The sequence below is a fragment of the Abramis brama genome, assembly GCF_963993115.1.
Source record: "Abramis brama genome assembly, chromosome: 5".
Taxonomy (NCBI): Eukaryota; Metazoa; Chordata; class Actinopteri; order Cypriniformes; family Leuciscidae; genus Abramis; species Abramis brama.
In genome coordinates, this window is record NC_139967.1 from 2,274,237 (window position 1) to 2,293,232 (window position 18,996).

General features: G+C 37.2%; 1 protein-coding gene across 3 annotated transcripts; it reads right to left on the bottom strand.

The window, feature by feature from the left end:
* Nucleotides 1-618: 618 nt before the first annotated feature.
* Nucleotides 619-18,513, bottom strand: ggnbp2 (gametogenetin binding protein 2). Of its 3 annotated transcripts, none has more exons than XM_084115103.1 (14): nt 18,374-18,513; nt 14,336-14,446; nt 13,286-13,366; nt 11,925-12,178; nt 10,945-11,043; nt 10,685-10,798; nt 9,705-9,914; nt 8,070-8,244; nt 6,955-7,137; nt 6,667-6,811; nt 5,758-5,880; nt 5,313-5,470; nt 3,708-3,932; nt 619-1,392 (listed from the first exon to the last, which is right to left on the bottom strand). In XM_084115103.1, the coding sequence occupies exons 2-14, from the start codon at nt 14,426-14,428 to the stop codon at nt 1,216-1,218; spliced, it is 2,037 nt and encodes a 678-aa protein (XP_083971229.1). In that variant the 5' UTR covers nt 14,429-14,446; nt 18,374-18,513; the 3' UTR covers nt 619-1,215. The 3 variants fall into 3 exon arrangements, with proteins under 3 accessions (XP_083971229.1, XP_083971228.1, XP_083971230.1); XM_084115102.1 differs by having other exon boundaries at nt 5,758-5,883; nt 18,374-18,512; XM_084115104.1 differs by lacking the exon at nt 5,758-5,880.
* Between the last annotated feature and the right edge of the window lie 483 nt (nt 18,514-18,996).

The following is an 18,996-nucleotide window of genomic DNA, read 5'->3' on the forward strand; positions in this document are numbered from 1 at the left end:
TTTTTTTAAGTCAGTTTAATGTAATTTAAGTTGAAATGAATGTTATGAATGTCCTCGTTACTTTTAAAACCAGTCATAAATGTCACTTGACATCATATGTGTAGAGTATATTGCTAATAGTGGGAAATATTATGATCACAAGTATAAATTCTCATCAGTTGTCTAATAAGAGTCATTAAAAATAATATTGAACACGATTTTTTTTTAAAGAAATGTGCTTTAAAAAAGAAAAGAAGCGCTGGCCACAATATATCGACAAAGCATTTTAGTGAACACTGGACTTTTACACACACACACACACACACACGAAAAGAAACAAGGTCGAAACTTTTAAACTCTTGATACAGTTTTGCATCAGGTGATAATATATTTAGATCTTTTGTTAGTCACTTTTTATTGTCTGTATTTTAATGAAACAAGAGAAGGAAACTGAACAAAACACGCCATCTAGTGGCTGACTAATTTTAACATTATAAGATAAAGTAAGAATAAAACAAGCTGTTTAACAGCCTATCATGGGAACTTGAGTCATATTTGTATATGCAAACCAAATGAGATATTTACAAACCTATATCCCAATAGAAACGCTCACAAGAGACATGAAACACATTCGAAATCTGATGCATATTAATAAATATTCTTTATTTAGTAAATTTTGCACATTGCTTTCAACATCACATCCAGTCTTCTTTGTGAATGGATGTTTTCATCTTCCTGTAAAATCTTTTCATTCAGATCATTTTATTTCTGTACACATTTATTGGTACAATTCTTGCCACTAAAATCGTCACAGTCAGAGAAACAATCTGGGAGAAAAACAGAACAAAAAAACAAAAAGAAATGCTTCACAAACAATACATTAAGACTATCAACATCTAACCCTACAGCCAAGCCCTGCAAGCTCGATTATCATTTTAATAACTGTGTTCCTAATGACCTGCTCCCTAATCACCGTGTCGAGAGAGAGAGAGAGAAAGGAAAACAAAGCCAGCTGTGATTGGTTGAGAAGTGAAAGAGGAGGAGCCTGAAGGGGAAGACGTGTATATAGATGCGGAAAAAGACGTGGAACTTTACCCAAAAAACATGAACGTCGTCAAATACAGCGCTGAAACTGATTCTTTTACCCATTTCATATTCCCAAACTCTTGCCTGAACAAAGCAACGATGCAGCAGTGATCATCATGAGTGTTTTCACGGTCTATAAAAGTGTGTGTGTTAGTGAGCGTGTGCGGTGGGCAGCCACTCTCCGCGGCAGTATTTGGTGAAGCGGTCTTTAAGGTGCTGTCTGTACTGGTCTCGTGTTCGGTAGAAGGACTTGTTGTTCTCCACGAACGACTGGATCTCGTCCTGTGTCAGACAGTTCTCTTCATCTGAGGTCACTTCAGATTCATTCTGTCCAAAATAAATCAGAAGGAAAAATAAATCACTATACAGTATGCAACTATTTCAGTAAACAAATAGTAGTGAATAATGAACAATTTCATTTTTAATGACCTGAGCAAAGTACATTATTAGACCGTTTATTCTCCTAATCAGGGCCTAAAACAACTTAAGAAAATGTACCGGACGTTAATATATTTTATCGCCCATGAAAATGTACCAGTAATGACTCCAACATTTTAGATACCAGTGAAAATTCACACTTCTCTGTTCTAGCTGAAACCACTAGACTAACTAATATACATTTAAAACATTATTTAAGACAAGCAAACAGCCAGTAATAAAATAAGAACAAATAATCTAAATTGCAATAAAAAGCACAACTAAATACAACATAAAGACACAAATGAAATAAACTGTGCTTTTCAGGTACAGAAATGTAATAAAGCAAGCAAATGTATAATAACACTGCATAGTCTTCACTGTGTAAATTAAACATCCTTATTAATTAATCCTTATTAAAGTTATTCAGTCAAGAGCAGTGAGTGAACACTATTTGAATCGTATACAGTACCAGTCAAAAGTTTGGAAACATTACTATTTTTAATGTTTTTGAAAGAAGTCTCTTATGCTCATCAAGCCTGCAGTTAAAAAAAACAAACAAAAAACAGTAATATTATGAAATATTACAATTTAAAATAATGGTTCTCTTTTTTAATATATTTTAAAATGTAATTTATTTTTGTGATGCAAAGCTGAATTTTCATCAGCAAGTACTCCAGTCTTTGGTGTCTTATGATCCTTCAGAAATCATTCTAATATGCTGATTTGATGCAGTTATTATCAATGATGGAAACAGTTGTGCTGTTTAATATATTTTTTTGGAATACTTTTTTCAGGATTCATTGATGAGTAAAACGTTAACAGCATTTTTTCATAAAAACAGCATTTATTCAAAATAAAAACATTTCTAACAATATAAATCGTTACCATCACCTTTTATCAATTTAACGCATCCTTGTTGAATTAAAGTACTAATTTCTTAAAAAAAAAATAGTTATTGTTCCCAAACTTTTGAACGGTAGTGTATATTGTTACAAAAGATTTCTATTCTAAATAAATACAGTTCTTTTTAACTTTTTATTCATCAAATAATCCTGAAAAAAGTATCTCAGGTTATAAAAAAAATATTAAGCAGCACAACTGTTTCCAACATTGATCATAAATCAGCATATTAGAATGATTTCTGAAGGATCATAAGACACCAAAGACTGGAGTACTTGCTGATGAAAATTCAGCTTTGCATCACAAAAATAAATTACATTTTAAAATATATTAAAAAAGAGAACCATTATTTTAAATTGTAATAATATTTCATAATATTACTGTTTTTTTTTTTGTTTTGTTTTTTTTTAACTGCAGGCTTGATGAGAATAAGAGACTTCTTTCAAAAACATTAAAAATAGTAATGTTTCCAAACTTTTGACTGGTACTGTATTTGCAATAAGAATGTGAATGATATCAAAGTTTTTTGTGTACCTTATCTGAATCGAAAGTAGGAATCGTAAGAACTCAAGCGATACTAGGCCTGTCACGATAACTACTTTTTGTTGTGCGATATATTGTCCCAGAAATAATTGCGATAAACGATATTATTGTCATTTTAAGACCATTATATGCCTGTGAATATATTATCATAATATACAGTGACAGCATAACAATGCAAGTCGGCCCACACACACTTTCAAAAGACAACAACCTTTTAATTCCTTAGATCACGGAAATGAAGTGTCAAAAAACTTGAATAAGTAGTAAATAAGCATTTCATTTTAAAAAAGTGCAAAGTAACAAGTAGAAATAAACGGAGCAATAGCAATAGGGTCCTCGGCCCTAAAAACACACTTGCAAATGCACTAAAGGCACTTATGGAGATTTTCCATCTTTTCTCTGTGAAGAAAGTGTGCACACACTATTGCTGAAAACACAAACCCTACTAAGCAGTCAGATGTCCATATGAACAAAGACAGAAGCTTCAACAGGCCATTTCTGCTGCTAAAACGGTTTGAAATCGAGTGCATTTGGACTTGCTTTTCTAAACGGCCTGTAGTTTTCAGGAAAACACGGTAACGCCTCAAATGACGCCCTTTCCACCATGTCGACGACCGCTCTGTGTGTGAAGGAACTGCCCGAGCCCCGCTGTTGGTGACATTCATTATGTAAACATAACAGGCGATATATTGAGTCACCAAAACCTATCGAGATCATGTGCGATTAGTCGATACATTGATCATTGCGATACCCTGTGGTAGAGACGTGTGAACACTCACCAGCAGCTCCATGAGGCTCTTGCTCGCCTCTGTGCAAGTGTCCGGCGAGAGAGGCTGACTGTGGAAGCACTCGCTGCTGGTCACATGATGCCTGAAGCTCTCTAAGGACTCGCAGCACAGCTCTTTGCTTCTGCACAGATGTGGTGAAGGAGAGGAGGACTCGTGAACGGCAGCAGATCCTCTCCGACTGCCGTCTGATACGCAGAGCTCCTCCGCTTTAGACGCCTATGAGAGGGGAAAACATCACAACTTCAGTAAGAACAAAACATTTTTTTTTTTACCGAAAAGTTACCGAGAATAAAAACCAGTCTGCTTTCCTGCACCTTCTTCAAAGTTCAAACTGTGTGATTTTTGCACACATTACACTAATGTACAGTTTAAAAGTTTAAAATAGATGTTTATTCCTTGTTTCTTACTATTTTTATGCACCTTGTACATGTTGTACTTGGCAATAAAAGCCGATTCTGATTCTAAAATATATTTATTAATCATTTAATTGATCAGATTTATTCAGTATAAACAAATCAAATTTTTTTTTTTTTTTTTACACAATTTAAATTGCAATTTAGTGCTTGCATTTAAGAATTTGAGTTTCATATCGAAAGTAACAAAGCTTATTGTGATTATTGGATGGGAGTAATGGCAAATAATGTTCAGTGGAGTTGTGTTCATGCATCAACTGAAAACAGCAGAGACTAAAACATGACGAATCGACATCATCACCCCCGCTCGGACATCTTTACCTGTTGTAGTTTCTCCATAATACACACTCACACAGTCAAAATGTGCTATTGGAAAAATGCTATTTAATAGAAAAATGCTATTTAAAAGCCGTCACTTTTTTTTGCTGATTTTGGACAAAACCAAATATTCTGAAACTTCAGTGCATCACTAAAAGAACGGGAATATTTACACATAAAATTAATGTGATGTATTTTTGGCATTAATATTATGATTATGAAATTTGTGTCTCCCATTATCCTGCAGAGATGCTTGTATTTGTAATATTGGTAACACTTTACAATAAGGTTCATTAATTAACTACATTAGTTAGCATGCCATTAACTCACAATGAACTGCATGTATACAACATTTTAGTCTTTGCTCATGTTAATTTCAACATTTACTAATACTTTATTAAAATATTGTTAACATTAGTTAATGCACTATGAACAATGAACAGCTGTGTTATCATCTAACATTAACAAAGATTAACAAATGTATTGCTCATGATTAGTTCATGTTACATTAACGAATGTTAACTAATGAACCTTATTGTAAAGTGGGTTACACTTTATTTTAAGGTGTCATTGTTATAGTGTAATTATACATTTAAGTACTGAGTAATATTAACTACATGTAGTTACTATAGGGTTAGGGTAGGGTTTGGTTGAGGGTTAATTGCATGTAATTATGCATAATTTACTGTTATTACTATGGTAAGTACATGTAACATATGTAACAAGGACACTGTAACATAAAGTGTTACCATAATATTGAGCAGATAAAGCATCAAAACGCAGTTCTTTCCATTTCATCAAAGTGCCACATGATGTTTAGCCAGATATGAATCAATAATGACAAGACAGGCTTAACAATACTCACTATATGTAAACTCCCACAAAGTGACGCCTTGTTTTTTCTTTTCTTCTTTTTATTTTTGCAGTTGGTGTTGTCTTCAGAGTTGGCCCAGCACTCGACACAACTGTCCACGGCGTCCTCCTCCTTCTCCTCCGAGCAGTGGTGACTGCATGAGCATTCGCCTGAAGACAAACACACATATCATCACTATCACACATCTATCAGACAAATACGTCAGATATGATCCTGACTATCCATAAAAACAGCAGAACTCTCGCAAAAAAAATAAAAAAAATAAAATCTGACTGTCTGCTTTACGCAATGGTCTGAAATCAGGATGCACAGGTTTTGAATCAGTCCAAACAGGAAACAAAAATGATGTTTACACGTTTCCAGAATAAGATGCAATGTCAACACAGTTGAATAGACAAATGTTTGACCATCTATAATCATAATAACGTTGCTTTACCCGTTTCATCATGGTTACACATGCCCTCGGTGCAGGCCACATCTGAGCCCTCTCTAGAGCCCGTCTCACTGCCCTCCATACTGGAGCAGTAACCACAGTCACTGCCGTTACTGTGAGGCAACACTACTAGAGGAACAAACAGGCACAAACACACCAGTCAGAGGCATTCTGGGTACTCGAAATATTTTATAATAAGGGGCAATATTTGCCACCTTAAATTGATTTCCAGGGCATTTTTACCTTATTAGATGCATGCATCGTTCTTTGTTAAATTCTCATATTTCATCAAATTCAATTAAAATAGAGACACTTTGGAGTGTTACCAATCAAATGTCATAATGTCAAGTCTTCATTTATATCGCGCTTTTAACAATATAGATTGTTTCAAAGCAGCTTAACAGTGATAATAGGAAATTGAAGCAATAGAGATTGTTTTGGCTTTACAGCAGCTCTAGAATAAAGTTATTGTCCAGATAAAGTTAGTTTTGATTGATTGATTCACTTCCGTTGCGAAGATCATTAGTTATTAACTTAGAGGACGCTTACACGACACTGTTCGCACAACAGCAGTGTTTGGAGCTTGAGAACGCAAACCTTGAAACAGGTTCAAAGGTGCAAGCGTTGACAAATGTTTGAAAAACGGCATCATCTCCACATAAACTTCAAAACCGGGAATTACGTATTGCGCGTTTAGTCTATAGGTATGCGTGTTTGAATATATATGTGCGCAGGCGTGTCTTTTTTTACAAACTGACCTCACCAAATTACTTGTCTGGCCTTAAAAATTCATAATATAATTTTTTTTGCATTATCCATGTGAACTGGAATCATTTTGACAATGTTTTATCTGTACTGAGGTAAAGGAAGGAGGCCTTCACAGGGGAGACATCACATGTCACACATCTCTACCTTTCTGTGTTTTGGGGGAGCGCAGGATTGAGGTCGCGGGACAGGTACAGGAGGAGCTCTCGCTGGTGATGATGACCTCCACGCTGCCGGACTCCTCTCCACTCCCACACGACTTGCAGCCGCCGTCCACTGACTCAGACGAACCCTGAGGAAACACCACAATACAAATAAATTAATAAGACCTCACGTTGTCGTGTCAATCACATTTACACACAGCCTTGGAAACTTTTGTCCATCATAAAAGAATAGAATAGAGCTTTACTGTCATTGTAAACAAGGAGTCATTACCTCATCAAGACTTTTATCTTTCTCCCCCTCCGCCTCTTGTTCAAAACCACACTTGTTTTTGCGTCTGTTCTTGCGTTTTTGCCTCTTCTTCTCCTGTTTGAGTTCTTTGGCTCTCTCCTCTTCCGAGAGCTCCTCACAGAGCTGCTCCAGTCTGCTGATGCCCTGAACCCTCTCCACCGCCATCTGCACATCATTAAACACGGACCACGTGAGCCTCAGATTCAGACACAACACCGCCATATATGGCTCTTCCCACAAGGACAAACACAGGGATTTAAACTACTTTACTGAATAAAGTAAAAAAATAATAATAATAAATTTATTCACATAAAAATTACACAAGCATTTTATTTTATATACATTAACATTTAATCATTTAGCAGACGCTTTTATCCAAAGCGACTTACAAATGAGGAGAGCAATTAAACTAACAATAGGACAACAATATGAAAGTATTGTTTTTGTTTTAGAAGTATAATTTCCTTGCAAGCTTGTGCATGTTTACTGTTCAAAACCCTGTGATTTCCGAGTAATAAAGACTTATGTAAATAGTACAAAATTAAATGAACGTTACTCAAACCAGAATGCAACAGATTTGGCCATTTAATAGGACCTGGCTAGTTTTGGACCACATGTTGGTTATAGCCAATGCTAAACTAGTGTTTCACATATAAACACATTTACATGGATGTTGCACATTTTAGGAGGACTGTATGAACTTTAGGTCAAACTCAAAATTACACAATCATCTTATTTTTTATCTTTTTTAGATGTATAATTTTCTTGCAACCTTGTATATTCCTAGTAATAAAGACTTATTTAAATAGTACAAAATTAAAAAGAAGGTAATGCAACAGATTTGGCTATTTAATAGGTTTTGGCCCACATGTTGGTTTATAACCAACGCTAAACTTACATTTCTCATATAAATAAATTTACATGGATGTTGCACATTTTAGGAGGATTGCATTCAAAATGTAAGAATTTTTTTTTTACAATTGAATGTCATATTTAATAGTTGGATACAGTCAAGAAGGATTTGCATCCTATTCATGGAAAGTGCCATTTAGGTATTGAAAATGAATCATAACATGAATATTAGGCGAAAGCTTTACCTCGAAGCTTTTGCGCAGTGCATCAATGCCCAGATAGAAGAGCATCTGCCACGTCTGCTCCTCGGCTCGCAGCTTCTGCCAGATCCTGTGCAGCCGCTCGTACAGGTGGATCCCCAGACACGTCAACACCTCCTCCTGGGCGATATCTATGGTCTTCGCGTGTCTCTCTCGACGCCTGTGAATAATCACAAACACTTTTAATGAGGGTATGTGCATGATAATGGAACAGCTAATTAGGGGTCGGCGATAGGGCAAAAATATAATATCACGTTATTTTCAGACGGGATAGCAATCCACAATCTTGTTACGATTCTTATTAATGTTGGTTTAAGACGTTTTGCAAGTCACTGAGCATTTCTAATTAAAAATATAGCCCTACAAACAGGGCTTGACGTTAACTTGTTTGCTCACCAGCCACAGTGGATAGTGGTTTTCCAGTCACTAGCCACTCAGCATTTTCATTGGCCACAATTTTGACAATTTGCAATTTGGGGGCGGCATTTGCTTGAACGGTCGGTTCATTTTGAGAATTTTGGTATGGCCGACACACGACCAAAGAGACGACGTTCCGATGAACAAATAACAAAGAATAGGGAAAAGAAGTAACGTGAAGTCCCGAATTTACATCGGAAAAGCGTTCAAAAGGTGGCGAGAACTCCACCGGCAGAAGGGCTTCCAATCCGACATTCAGGCGGCTCTGTTTCTGCTGGACAGGTGTGTAGATCCAGTTTGGTTTTTCTAAATGGTTCATGACTGTTTCAGGAAGCACGGGAGGGAGGGGGAGGGGACGGGATGAGGAGGAGGGAGGGTCGAGCTAGCCTCTGTTTTGTTTGACAATACTTTGAACGTCAACAAGAAGTGACCTCACCCAACATCGCTTAGAGCAGCTTTAAAATGCATGCAAATAATAAACCTTTGTGATGACGACGAACTGTAATGTCAGACAGACGATAATCAAAAAACAGCAACTGCAACTGATAGAATACGTACTGTAGCACAACACTAACAATCTCAGACATTTTAATCGTTCACAATCTAATATTGTCATATCACACACCCCTATAGCTAATGCTTCCAGTTGATGATACAGTATAATCGTAATGCATGTTATAACATCAGATACAGTCAAACCAACATTTATTCAGACACCAACATTTCTCACATTATCACAGTTTATTCACTATAGTTTAGAAAATGGTAATAAAATATGAGCAGAACTCAGTTGATATTTGACTGGTTTTGTCCGTCCTTCTGTTAGACTCTCACACATGAATTATGTTGAATATCTGTCAGATGTTAAATTTAACTACACAATTAGATAATACCAGTTTAGCTCAACCAATCACCAAGCAATGCTTCATTTTGTTCAGTCTGTGTGTAAATTAAAGACAAAACACTGAAGAAAACATGATCAGGTCAAAGTGTCTGAATCATTTTCATAATTGTTTTACTGGTAGTCACTGTATGAATAATTATTGGGTGTAATATGTCACAGTTTACTTCATTTTGCTCTCCTCACTCACATAAATGAACTATAGTGTCCTGCACACACTAGTAAAACAATATCAAAAATGATATCTGTGTCTGAATAATTTTTGGTTTGACCGTAAACTCCACATGGACTAAATCACTCACTCATAACCCCCGGCGAACTCTGGTTCTGCTCGGCCCAGTAAGTGAGCGATGAAGTCGGTCTCGCAGCAGACGTGGATGTGGCGCTCGTGTGGACAGCATCGCAAACCCTCGTACAGAGACGCACAGTAGCCTTTCTCTTTACTGCAGTCCAGATCCCCCACCAGGATGTTATACGCTCGCAGAACCTTGTTCTTACAGTCAGTACAGAACCTGAGAATGACGTTGCAGAAAGTACATAAAGTAAATAATCATCATTAAGGCGAGACACCCCAGGTGAATAGAAACCCCCCCCACTAATAAATAAAGATCACCCTACTTCACCAGTTGATTGATTACATTAATAATTGCAACAAAAAAAAATTACTACAAGTTTTCTGAAATGTTATGTTTAAATATGCAAATGAGGTGCTATCTAATTAAATATGCACTAATTTCCATACATTACTAGAACAAAAATCTGAACATTGGATAAAGTCAGGTTCAAAATTGTTTATTTTTTTATATATTAGAATCAAAGGTTTTTACAGAGGTGATTTTGGATATCACTATTTATCACTGTCAACAGCCAAAAATAAATACATTTTTGCAATTTTTTAAAGGAATAACATGTTGTATAAAATCAGGAGAATTATATATGAACAAACCCCTCTGTAAAAACCTTCAGAATATAGATAAGAATAAAACTGTAAGGTTTGGTGTATGTAAGTGTAACTGAAGTGGAGATTTCTGGCTCAATGCAGGAGGAAAAATTGCCATAATTTTGAGAAAACGGCCTTTAAAGATATACACTGTAATCGAAATCTACAGACGCAAATAGATAAAGTGCTCTAAAAGATGCAGTTAAAAGTGTATTTTGGATGTTTTCTGTCCACTTTATGAAAAGCCCAAAATCTCAAAATTGACAGATGCATGAAAAAACAGTTTTTGCCAGTAGTGTCTCGCCTTAATTAACAGAAATGTGTAAGATCACAATCTCTTACCGGTGTTTGCGCAGGTACGTCTCCAGAGTCTCCAACAGAGATGAGCTGTCAATCAGAACCACTTCATCACGACACTCCTGTGACATCAGCTCCCACACGTCCATCCAGCTGCCCCTGCAGGAAGGCAAACACAGGTAAATAGGGGTGTAATGATACCCTCATGTCACAATTCAAAACACATCACCATACTGAACTCACGATACGATATTATTGCTCAAAAACACCAAATGTCACAATAAAAAAAAAAAAATCTGACTCACCCTAAAGGCTTCGGTTTGTGCGTGTCTAAAGAGTGCAGTTGACAGCGTTTGTTCTTTTTACTCTTGGGGATGGAATCAATTATGTTGTTTAACTTTGACCTGCAACAAAGGAATAAAAAGCACACGTTAAGTAACAAAAAAGACAACAGAGATTAATTTTACAGGCAATAAAAACAAAGTTCAAAACTATCCAATCGGCATATCCTTTCCCTTACATAATGCACTGAACTTCCATAATGTAAAATAAGTGTCTGATGTCCCCAGAGTGTGTGTGTGCTCAAGTTTTAGCTCAAAATACCCCACAGATATTTTTATATAGCATGTTAAAATTGTCACTTTTAGAGGGTGAGCAAAAACGCACTGTTTTTGTGTCTGTCCCTTTAAATGCAAATGAGCTGCTGCTCACGGCACAGGGGGCGGAGCTACAAGAGCTTGTGTCCTTTTACCTCACACACACAAAATTTCAAAAACCTTTAGCCTTTTATGTTCAGACCGGAGTCAGACAATGATGGAGAGACTCAAGATTAAGTGACGACATGTAGAAGCAACAGGACATTTCTGAATGGTTAGTTGATGAATTTATGAAGCTGATGTGTAGTTATCTTCTAGTCACTGATTGGCATATTCTGTCTTGATAATCTATAAATCGTGTTCAGGGGGCGGGGTTTATGTAAATTCTAGGGTTGGTGATGTCACTAACCCGGGAGGAATGTGGTGTAGTCTCTACCAGCCGTTTGTTGTAGTCCTTAAAAAGCGATTTCTTTAAAAGCAAATATCTCCCTTTGCTTTGTGAACTTACAAATGAGGACTAAATTAAGCGAGTCATCATGAAGAGGCAGAAACAACGCAAGAAGTGCTCAAAATACAAAGTTCAGGCATTGCTCAAGAGTAGCATAAGCCAGACAAGGGAGGATTAAAGGAAAAGGAAAGACTTTTTTTCTTAGACACTATTAGCCATTAGACACGTTTGCAGAACTCACCCATGAACATAAAAGAGTGTGTAGAGTTTCCTGGGGTCAGTGAGACATGCCCGTGTGACCGACAGCACTCCAGAGGATCCCACAGTGAGCGGCTCCAGCGCGAAGTATCCAGAGTCCGTGAGCTGAGAGAAGAGGTGCTCCACACTGCGCCGGCAGCCCACGCACGGCACCGACTGGGACAGGGCGTTGATGACCTCACGAGACATCACCATCAGCGCCATGTTCAGGTCCTGCTGCTTCAGCATGCTGTGATGCTGGTGGACACAACACAGGAGGGAAAGTCAAGCTTAAAGCCTTAAAAGTCTGACTCTATTACCTTGTCATTTCTGTCAAGCTGGAAAAGTGATTCAATTCACAAATATACAGTTTGGGGTCAGTAAGATTTGTAATGTTTTTAAAAGAAGTCTCTTCTGCTCACCAAGGCTGCATTTATTTGATCAAAAACACAAACAAACAGCAATATTGTGAAATATTATTACAATTTAAAATAACCGTTTTCTATTTTAATATATAGTAAAGTGTAATTTATTCCTGTGATCAAAGCTGAATTTTCAGCATCATTACTCCAGTCTTCAGTGTCACATGATCCTTCAGAAATCACTCTAATATGATGATTTGATGCTCAAGAAACATTTATTATTATCAATGTTAAAACAGTTATATACAATTCTTTTAAGGATTCTTTGATGAACAGAGGTTTTGTTTTTTTTGCATCCTGATATTAATTTCTTGAAGCAGTAATGAAAATATATTTATTAAAATCAACAAATTGAAAGCAGTACGACTTTTATTGTACTAAGGAGAATGACTTTGTGTTGCATTACTGTAATGAGATTTGTGGTGTAGTTGCTTAATTATCATGAATATTACTATTTTTATTTAATTACATTTTTATGCTACAGATTTGGTGTATGTTTACACAACAACAATGTACTAAAAATAGAAAAGTTTTTCCTTTGTCTTTTTAAAAAGTTTCGCATACAGGCGACAACGTTGTCAAAACGATCACAGGTTCACACCGATCTGCGAAAACAAATAAAAAGCTGTATTCTGCTGTCAGGCCATGTGTATGAGGCCATGTGTATGATGTCACCGTGTTAAAAAATTAGCACAGTTTGCAAAATTTACAAAGAAAGGATAACAGTATAGTTTTCAAAAACTTGCACTTTGAAATCTGTTATCAAGTGTGTGCGTTTTCAAGCCCCAGGTTTTCAAGTGAAAACGGCGTTGTGGAAACGCCCCTTTAAATAAATATAAAATACATGTTCTAATTTCTAATTTTTGGTTTTAGGGTGAAATATGACCCTGACATGTTCTTGAAAGGTTTTCAACAATGAGAATTGAAAAATGTCATTGTTTACCTCAATAAACTGCTTCATTTGTGAACTGTTGATCTGATAGCTGTCAAACTCCAGAACACTGTCAGGAAACTCCATCACCATCTACAAAAAATACAACATATGTACAATCAACACAACACAACACAACACTTACAAACATAATACTGTCTGTGACTTTAGTTTACATTCAGTAAGCATATATAAAGGAACATAAAAACATTGGTATTCAGTGGTACTCTCCAAGGCAAACCTCTAAAACTGGTTTAATGGTATAAGCCACTGAAATACGCAGATTGACAGATGAATCATGCACAATATTACCAGAAACATATATTTTTGGTTTCATTTTCATTTCACATCAACTTTAAAGGGGTGGTATAATGCCCTTTTCACAAGATGTAAAATAGTCTCTGATGTCCCCAGAGTGTGTGTGTGTGTGTGTGAAGTTTTAGCTCAAAATACCCCACAGATATTTTTATATAGCATGTTAAAATTGTCTCTTTTTGAGGGTGAGCAAAAACACACCGTTTGTGTGTGTCCCTTTAAATGCAAATGAGCTGCTGCTCCCGGCACAGGGGGCCGAGCTATTTATATGAATTTCTAAAACTTTTAGCCTTTTATGTTCAAACCGGAGTCAGACAATGATGGAGAGACTCAAGAAGAAGTGACGACATGTAGAAGCAACAGGACATTTCTGAATGGTTAGTTGATGAATTTATGAAGCTGATGTGTAGTTATCTTCTAGTCATTGATTAGCATATTCTGTCTTGATAATCTATAAATCGTGTTCAGGGGGCGGGGTTTATGTAAATTCTAGGGTTGGTGATGTCACTAACCCGGGAGGAATGTGGTGTAGTCTCTACCAGCCGTTTGTTGTAGTCCTTAAAAAGCGATTTCTTTAAAAGAAAATATCTCTCTTTGCTTTGAACTTTGAGCGTTGTAACTTTGCAGATGTTGTTTATGATCAAACAGCAACATTACACACTAACTAAAGTTAGAAAAGTGAAATCATAATCAACCACCCCTTTAAATATGGTAAAATGCTAAGTGAAACCAATGAAATGATCTTACCGTGAGGGTGTCATCGATGTACAAGGGAATCTGGCGTGCAAGAAAAAGATACTCCTCTTCCCCGTCCCTGCAGACAGCCACCAGACGAGCCATGTCTTCGCCCAGATCTGCCTGTTAGTGAGAACACAATCTCAGTTAGCAGCAAACACTAAAGGTGATGATACACAGGGCATCTTTTTAGGCAATGTTGCTGTCAACGGGCAACCAGATATGAGACACAGGGTCCACAACCGATCTAAATTATCCAGATAGAAATTTATTGCCCATTTTCAATGGGAAAGTGCCAAATCAACAATCGCTCAGCTAGATTGCCCAGCAACATTGCTCAAAAAGTTGCCCTGTGTATCATCACCTTAAGAATCCCCAAAGCATTTGAGTGGTTTGGCCTCCTCTAATTTTCATTCTGTTTTTAATACGCTTTAAGACAAACCATGTGTGAATTCATAAGTCGACTCCATTGCTGAGTATTTCCTCCTTAAAACTGCAGTGAACCAAAGACAGTCTCAAAAACACGCTTTGAAATCGCTGGTGTTTCTGACGTCACAAACTACCTTGTAACCAATCAGATCAACGTGTGATCGTCAACCAGTGGATCTCTGAGCTGAGTGAGTGAGTGGAGGTGGGGCTCATTTGCATATTCATAGAACCACGAATATTAAATGAGGCAAGGGTGTCGAGTGATGCATAACGTCTGCTACAGACTGTGCGATTTCAGAAATCCTAAAAGATCATTACAAATCAAACTGTACAACATGGATCTAATAATCTTGGGTACGACATGTATGCAGACTGTATGATGACACCTATTGAATCGTAGGCTACGACGCAAGCTAGCATAGAAGAATAAAACGTCATCAGCATGCGCTAGTGGTAAACGTGCGATGAATCACACTTTGGCAATTGTTGTTGCAAAAGTGTGCTGAAAAAAAAGAGGAAGCGAAAGGGGAGATTATGGCTATGAAACGGTTATGGCTATGAAAAAGAGGCCAACTAGGCATGCCAATTTTGTAAATGGAGCTTGAGGTAAGTAGTTTTAAGTTTTTAGTGTCATGTTGATCAATATGCCATTTCATGTTATTTATTGGCTAGTCAGTAGACGTCGGTTGTAGCAGCAAACACTCTGTGAGATGATCATGCTAAAATTATGAGACTGTCAGAAGATTATCGCAGGCTATCTTTGGTCGGAGGACCGTGACAATGGCCGTCTTTGAACATCTCTCACTTTACGACATATGATCACCTTTTAGGAGCCACGACCACAGAAATCGCCACGATTGGTCATCTTTCATTTTAGCCTGGTTAAAACCAGACCATTCTCAGTAGTAACTGATTTATGGTCTGGCAAAGCTTCATTAATAACTCATTTCCAAAGGGGCGTCACCAACGGGCGTTGCTCAAATGCCTCTGGGTGCAATTGGATAGACCTAAAACCAATCAGAGCGATCGTCATCGTGTAAAGCCATATGCTGCGTCCCTAAGTTACACTACGCCATAAAAGTATGTACTCTTTTTGTGAAGAAAAGGTATTTACTTTTGAATGTGTAGCAAAAAAGTAGGCAACTTTGGGACATACTACTTCGTCATCTTTATCGGACGGATCTGTCGCGTGCATCCCGTCACGTAAACTGCCCTGTCAATCATCGTGTCACAGTTAAAATCCTCTATTAAATCTAATTTAATTTCCTACCGTTTCGGAGAGAAATGTAGTAGCACGTTCATGTGCCAGTGGGTCTTTTATGGAGACTGTCCTCATGTGTTTGCAATTTGAATATAATAATGCATTTAAAAGGTGCGCTTCACCAACGGACGTCGCTCAAATGCCTCTGGGCGCAATTGGATAGACCTAAAACCAATCAGAGCGATCGTCATCGTGTAAAGCCCGCCTCAACGTTTCTGATTGGTGCCGCGATTTCGACGGATTAGAAATGGGCTTGAATGAGCTCTTTGCCAGACTACTTGCAGAGCAAATCTAAATTTGCCGGAAGTTTTCTGGGTTTTCCCAGGCTACTTTAATTTGGGACAGCCAAAATCGTACAATGTGCATATTAAGGCACCCAAAATTGGAAACACTTCAGTCATCTGACAGGGTTCCCACACCTTGATTAATTTCAAATTCAAGAACCTTTCAAGGACTTTCCAGGTCCAATACCCTCAAATTCAAGGACTTAATGTGGGGACACATTTGTTGAGTTCAACAACAAACGTTGAGGTTCCATCGTAGTAGTATCGTGCGCGCGTGAACATCATGGCAACGTACAACACAAAGTAACACACGTGGGAAACACTTAACGTAACGCATAAATGCGCGTAACTAACGTAAATCAAGCAAGCTAGTGTGCATAGGCCAAGAAGTGTTGGCGAAATAACACTTTCATCCGACCGGAGGGAATAATATGGAATCTTTTCTAGAAAACTTGATGCACAATATAAATTCAAGCACTTTCAAGGACCTGTATCTGTATGTGTTTATTTTTCAAAACGTTCCAGGGCCTTGAATTTTAATTTTTCAGATTCACAAACTTTCAAGGATTTCACGGACCCGTGGGAACCCTGATCTGATTGTCTACCAGATTTCTAGGAGACGTGTGTGTGTGTGTGTCGCATAACAGTCCACCTGGAAACAAAGCTGAAGTGGAGCCAAACCCCCTCATGGAAAAGAGGAAATCTGTAATGTTTACAACTGTGATAATGAACGAATAAGCGCTTAGGAACAAATAAACGCTGGATATTCGAAAGTATGTGAAGTTCAAGCCATAGACTCTATAAAATACGTCCAAGAGTTATTGCAGGGACATCGACTTCGACCCTAAACATGATGCTGAATATAACTAACTGTATTTGGTTGCTTTAGATGTCAGTCAGAAGGCCTCTGGATGGTCCTTGGCTAATGAAAACTGCTACACTAATCTTCATAAATGGTACCTTAACTTAACCGTAACTGCTTTACAAATACAAGACTTTGTTTGAATTGTTTTTAATGCTCAACCTTCTTCTCTGATAGATAATACCCTTGGTCTTGGCGTTTGTGTTAAAGACTCATTTGCAGTCTTTCCCAATTGATAATTTGCATAACAACTGGGATTTAGACCTTAGTATTGAAATAGACAAAGAAACATGGGAGGCAGTTGTGGATATGGTTCACCTCTCATCTATTTGTGCAATATTGTAGTCAATTTCTAAAGTGCAAACATGGTGTGCCTTCCTAGCAGCCCTTGTAGCTTTGCTAAGGATTATTAGCTTACACATACACTAGTATTATCTGTCTACAGAGGCTTAAACACTTATTATACCCAACCCTACACCCCAATCTGAAAGAGACACCGATGTACTTGTATCACATTCGCATATATTTGTATACAATAGCCAAATAAATGCAGGAACTCTTCAGAGGTGTAAGAGGTCAAGCCACATTACGACAATAAGCAGCTAAACAAACACCAAACTCAGCATCTCAAAGCTCTGAAATATCAAAATACACATTTCAGATTATATTCATATAACATAAGCTTGGCTGCCTGTTGTCATAACAACAATTACACAAAAAGAGCTGTGCTAATCGCACTCATGTTTCCTCCGATGACACACATGCTAACTTAATTAGCCTGCTAGCCAACGAAATGCTCACACCCTAAACGAATCATTTAACAATATATAATGATGTAAATGTTGCAGGGATGGAGTGCGAGATGATGTTACAAAATAAACAGACATTTTAGTGTGTCGAACTCGCGTTAGCACACGGCTAACCTGTGAAACTTTTCCAAGCTGACTAGCATGCTAGTGCTTTCAGTGTTCCTGCGCGAGCTACAACTTTTAACCCAAACAAAGCATGTTTTATTGCACGTTAAACAATGCGCACATGTACTTTTAACATATTATAAGGCATTTGAATTCAAAAGTGTCCTGCCAAAGGTCTACTTTGACTGACGGACTGACAAACTCAGCATTTATCCTCCCCGTAACGTCACTTTTCAGCCGTTATTGCAGTTAAAACAGCGTCTAAATGCATGAATATCAAGCAGCAGTTTTCCTACCCACCTGTTTTCGACAGTTATAGTCTTTTCTTGGACAAAAACAAACAAGTGCGACAGAGGCGTTATGTGGCAGGCGAATGTTCTATGACCTTTGGCCCCCTGATACGTCAGAAAGTAGTTCCGGGCTCTGAGGGCTTGGCGTCACGTGGGCAGTTTGATTGACACATGGGTGGAGACTCCTCTTCTTCTGTGGATTTACTGGCGGGTTGCAAACGGATAGATATGATAGGTTAACTTCATCTAAAACCACTTTTTCCTCATTCTTTTAGAATTGTGCATGCATCGCACATTAGTTGATATATTACTTAATTAATTAATTAATTAAAAGACTATGAAATGAAGACTACACGAAAATAAACATATGTTGCATATAGTTTTATGACATAATATCAATTTGAGTTAAAAGAAGTTGGAATATTAGCAAACATAAGTATTTTTAAATTATTTTATAATTAGTATACATGCAGGTTTTATGATTGCATATTTGTTTAAATATTATTTATTTCAAAGACTGCATGACATATTTGCTTAAAATGGATCTTATAATTATTTTACAATTATTTTTAATGCGGTTTTTATGACATAATTAAAAGTTCAATTAAAAGACTTTGGAATATTAGTAAACAT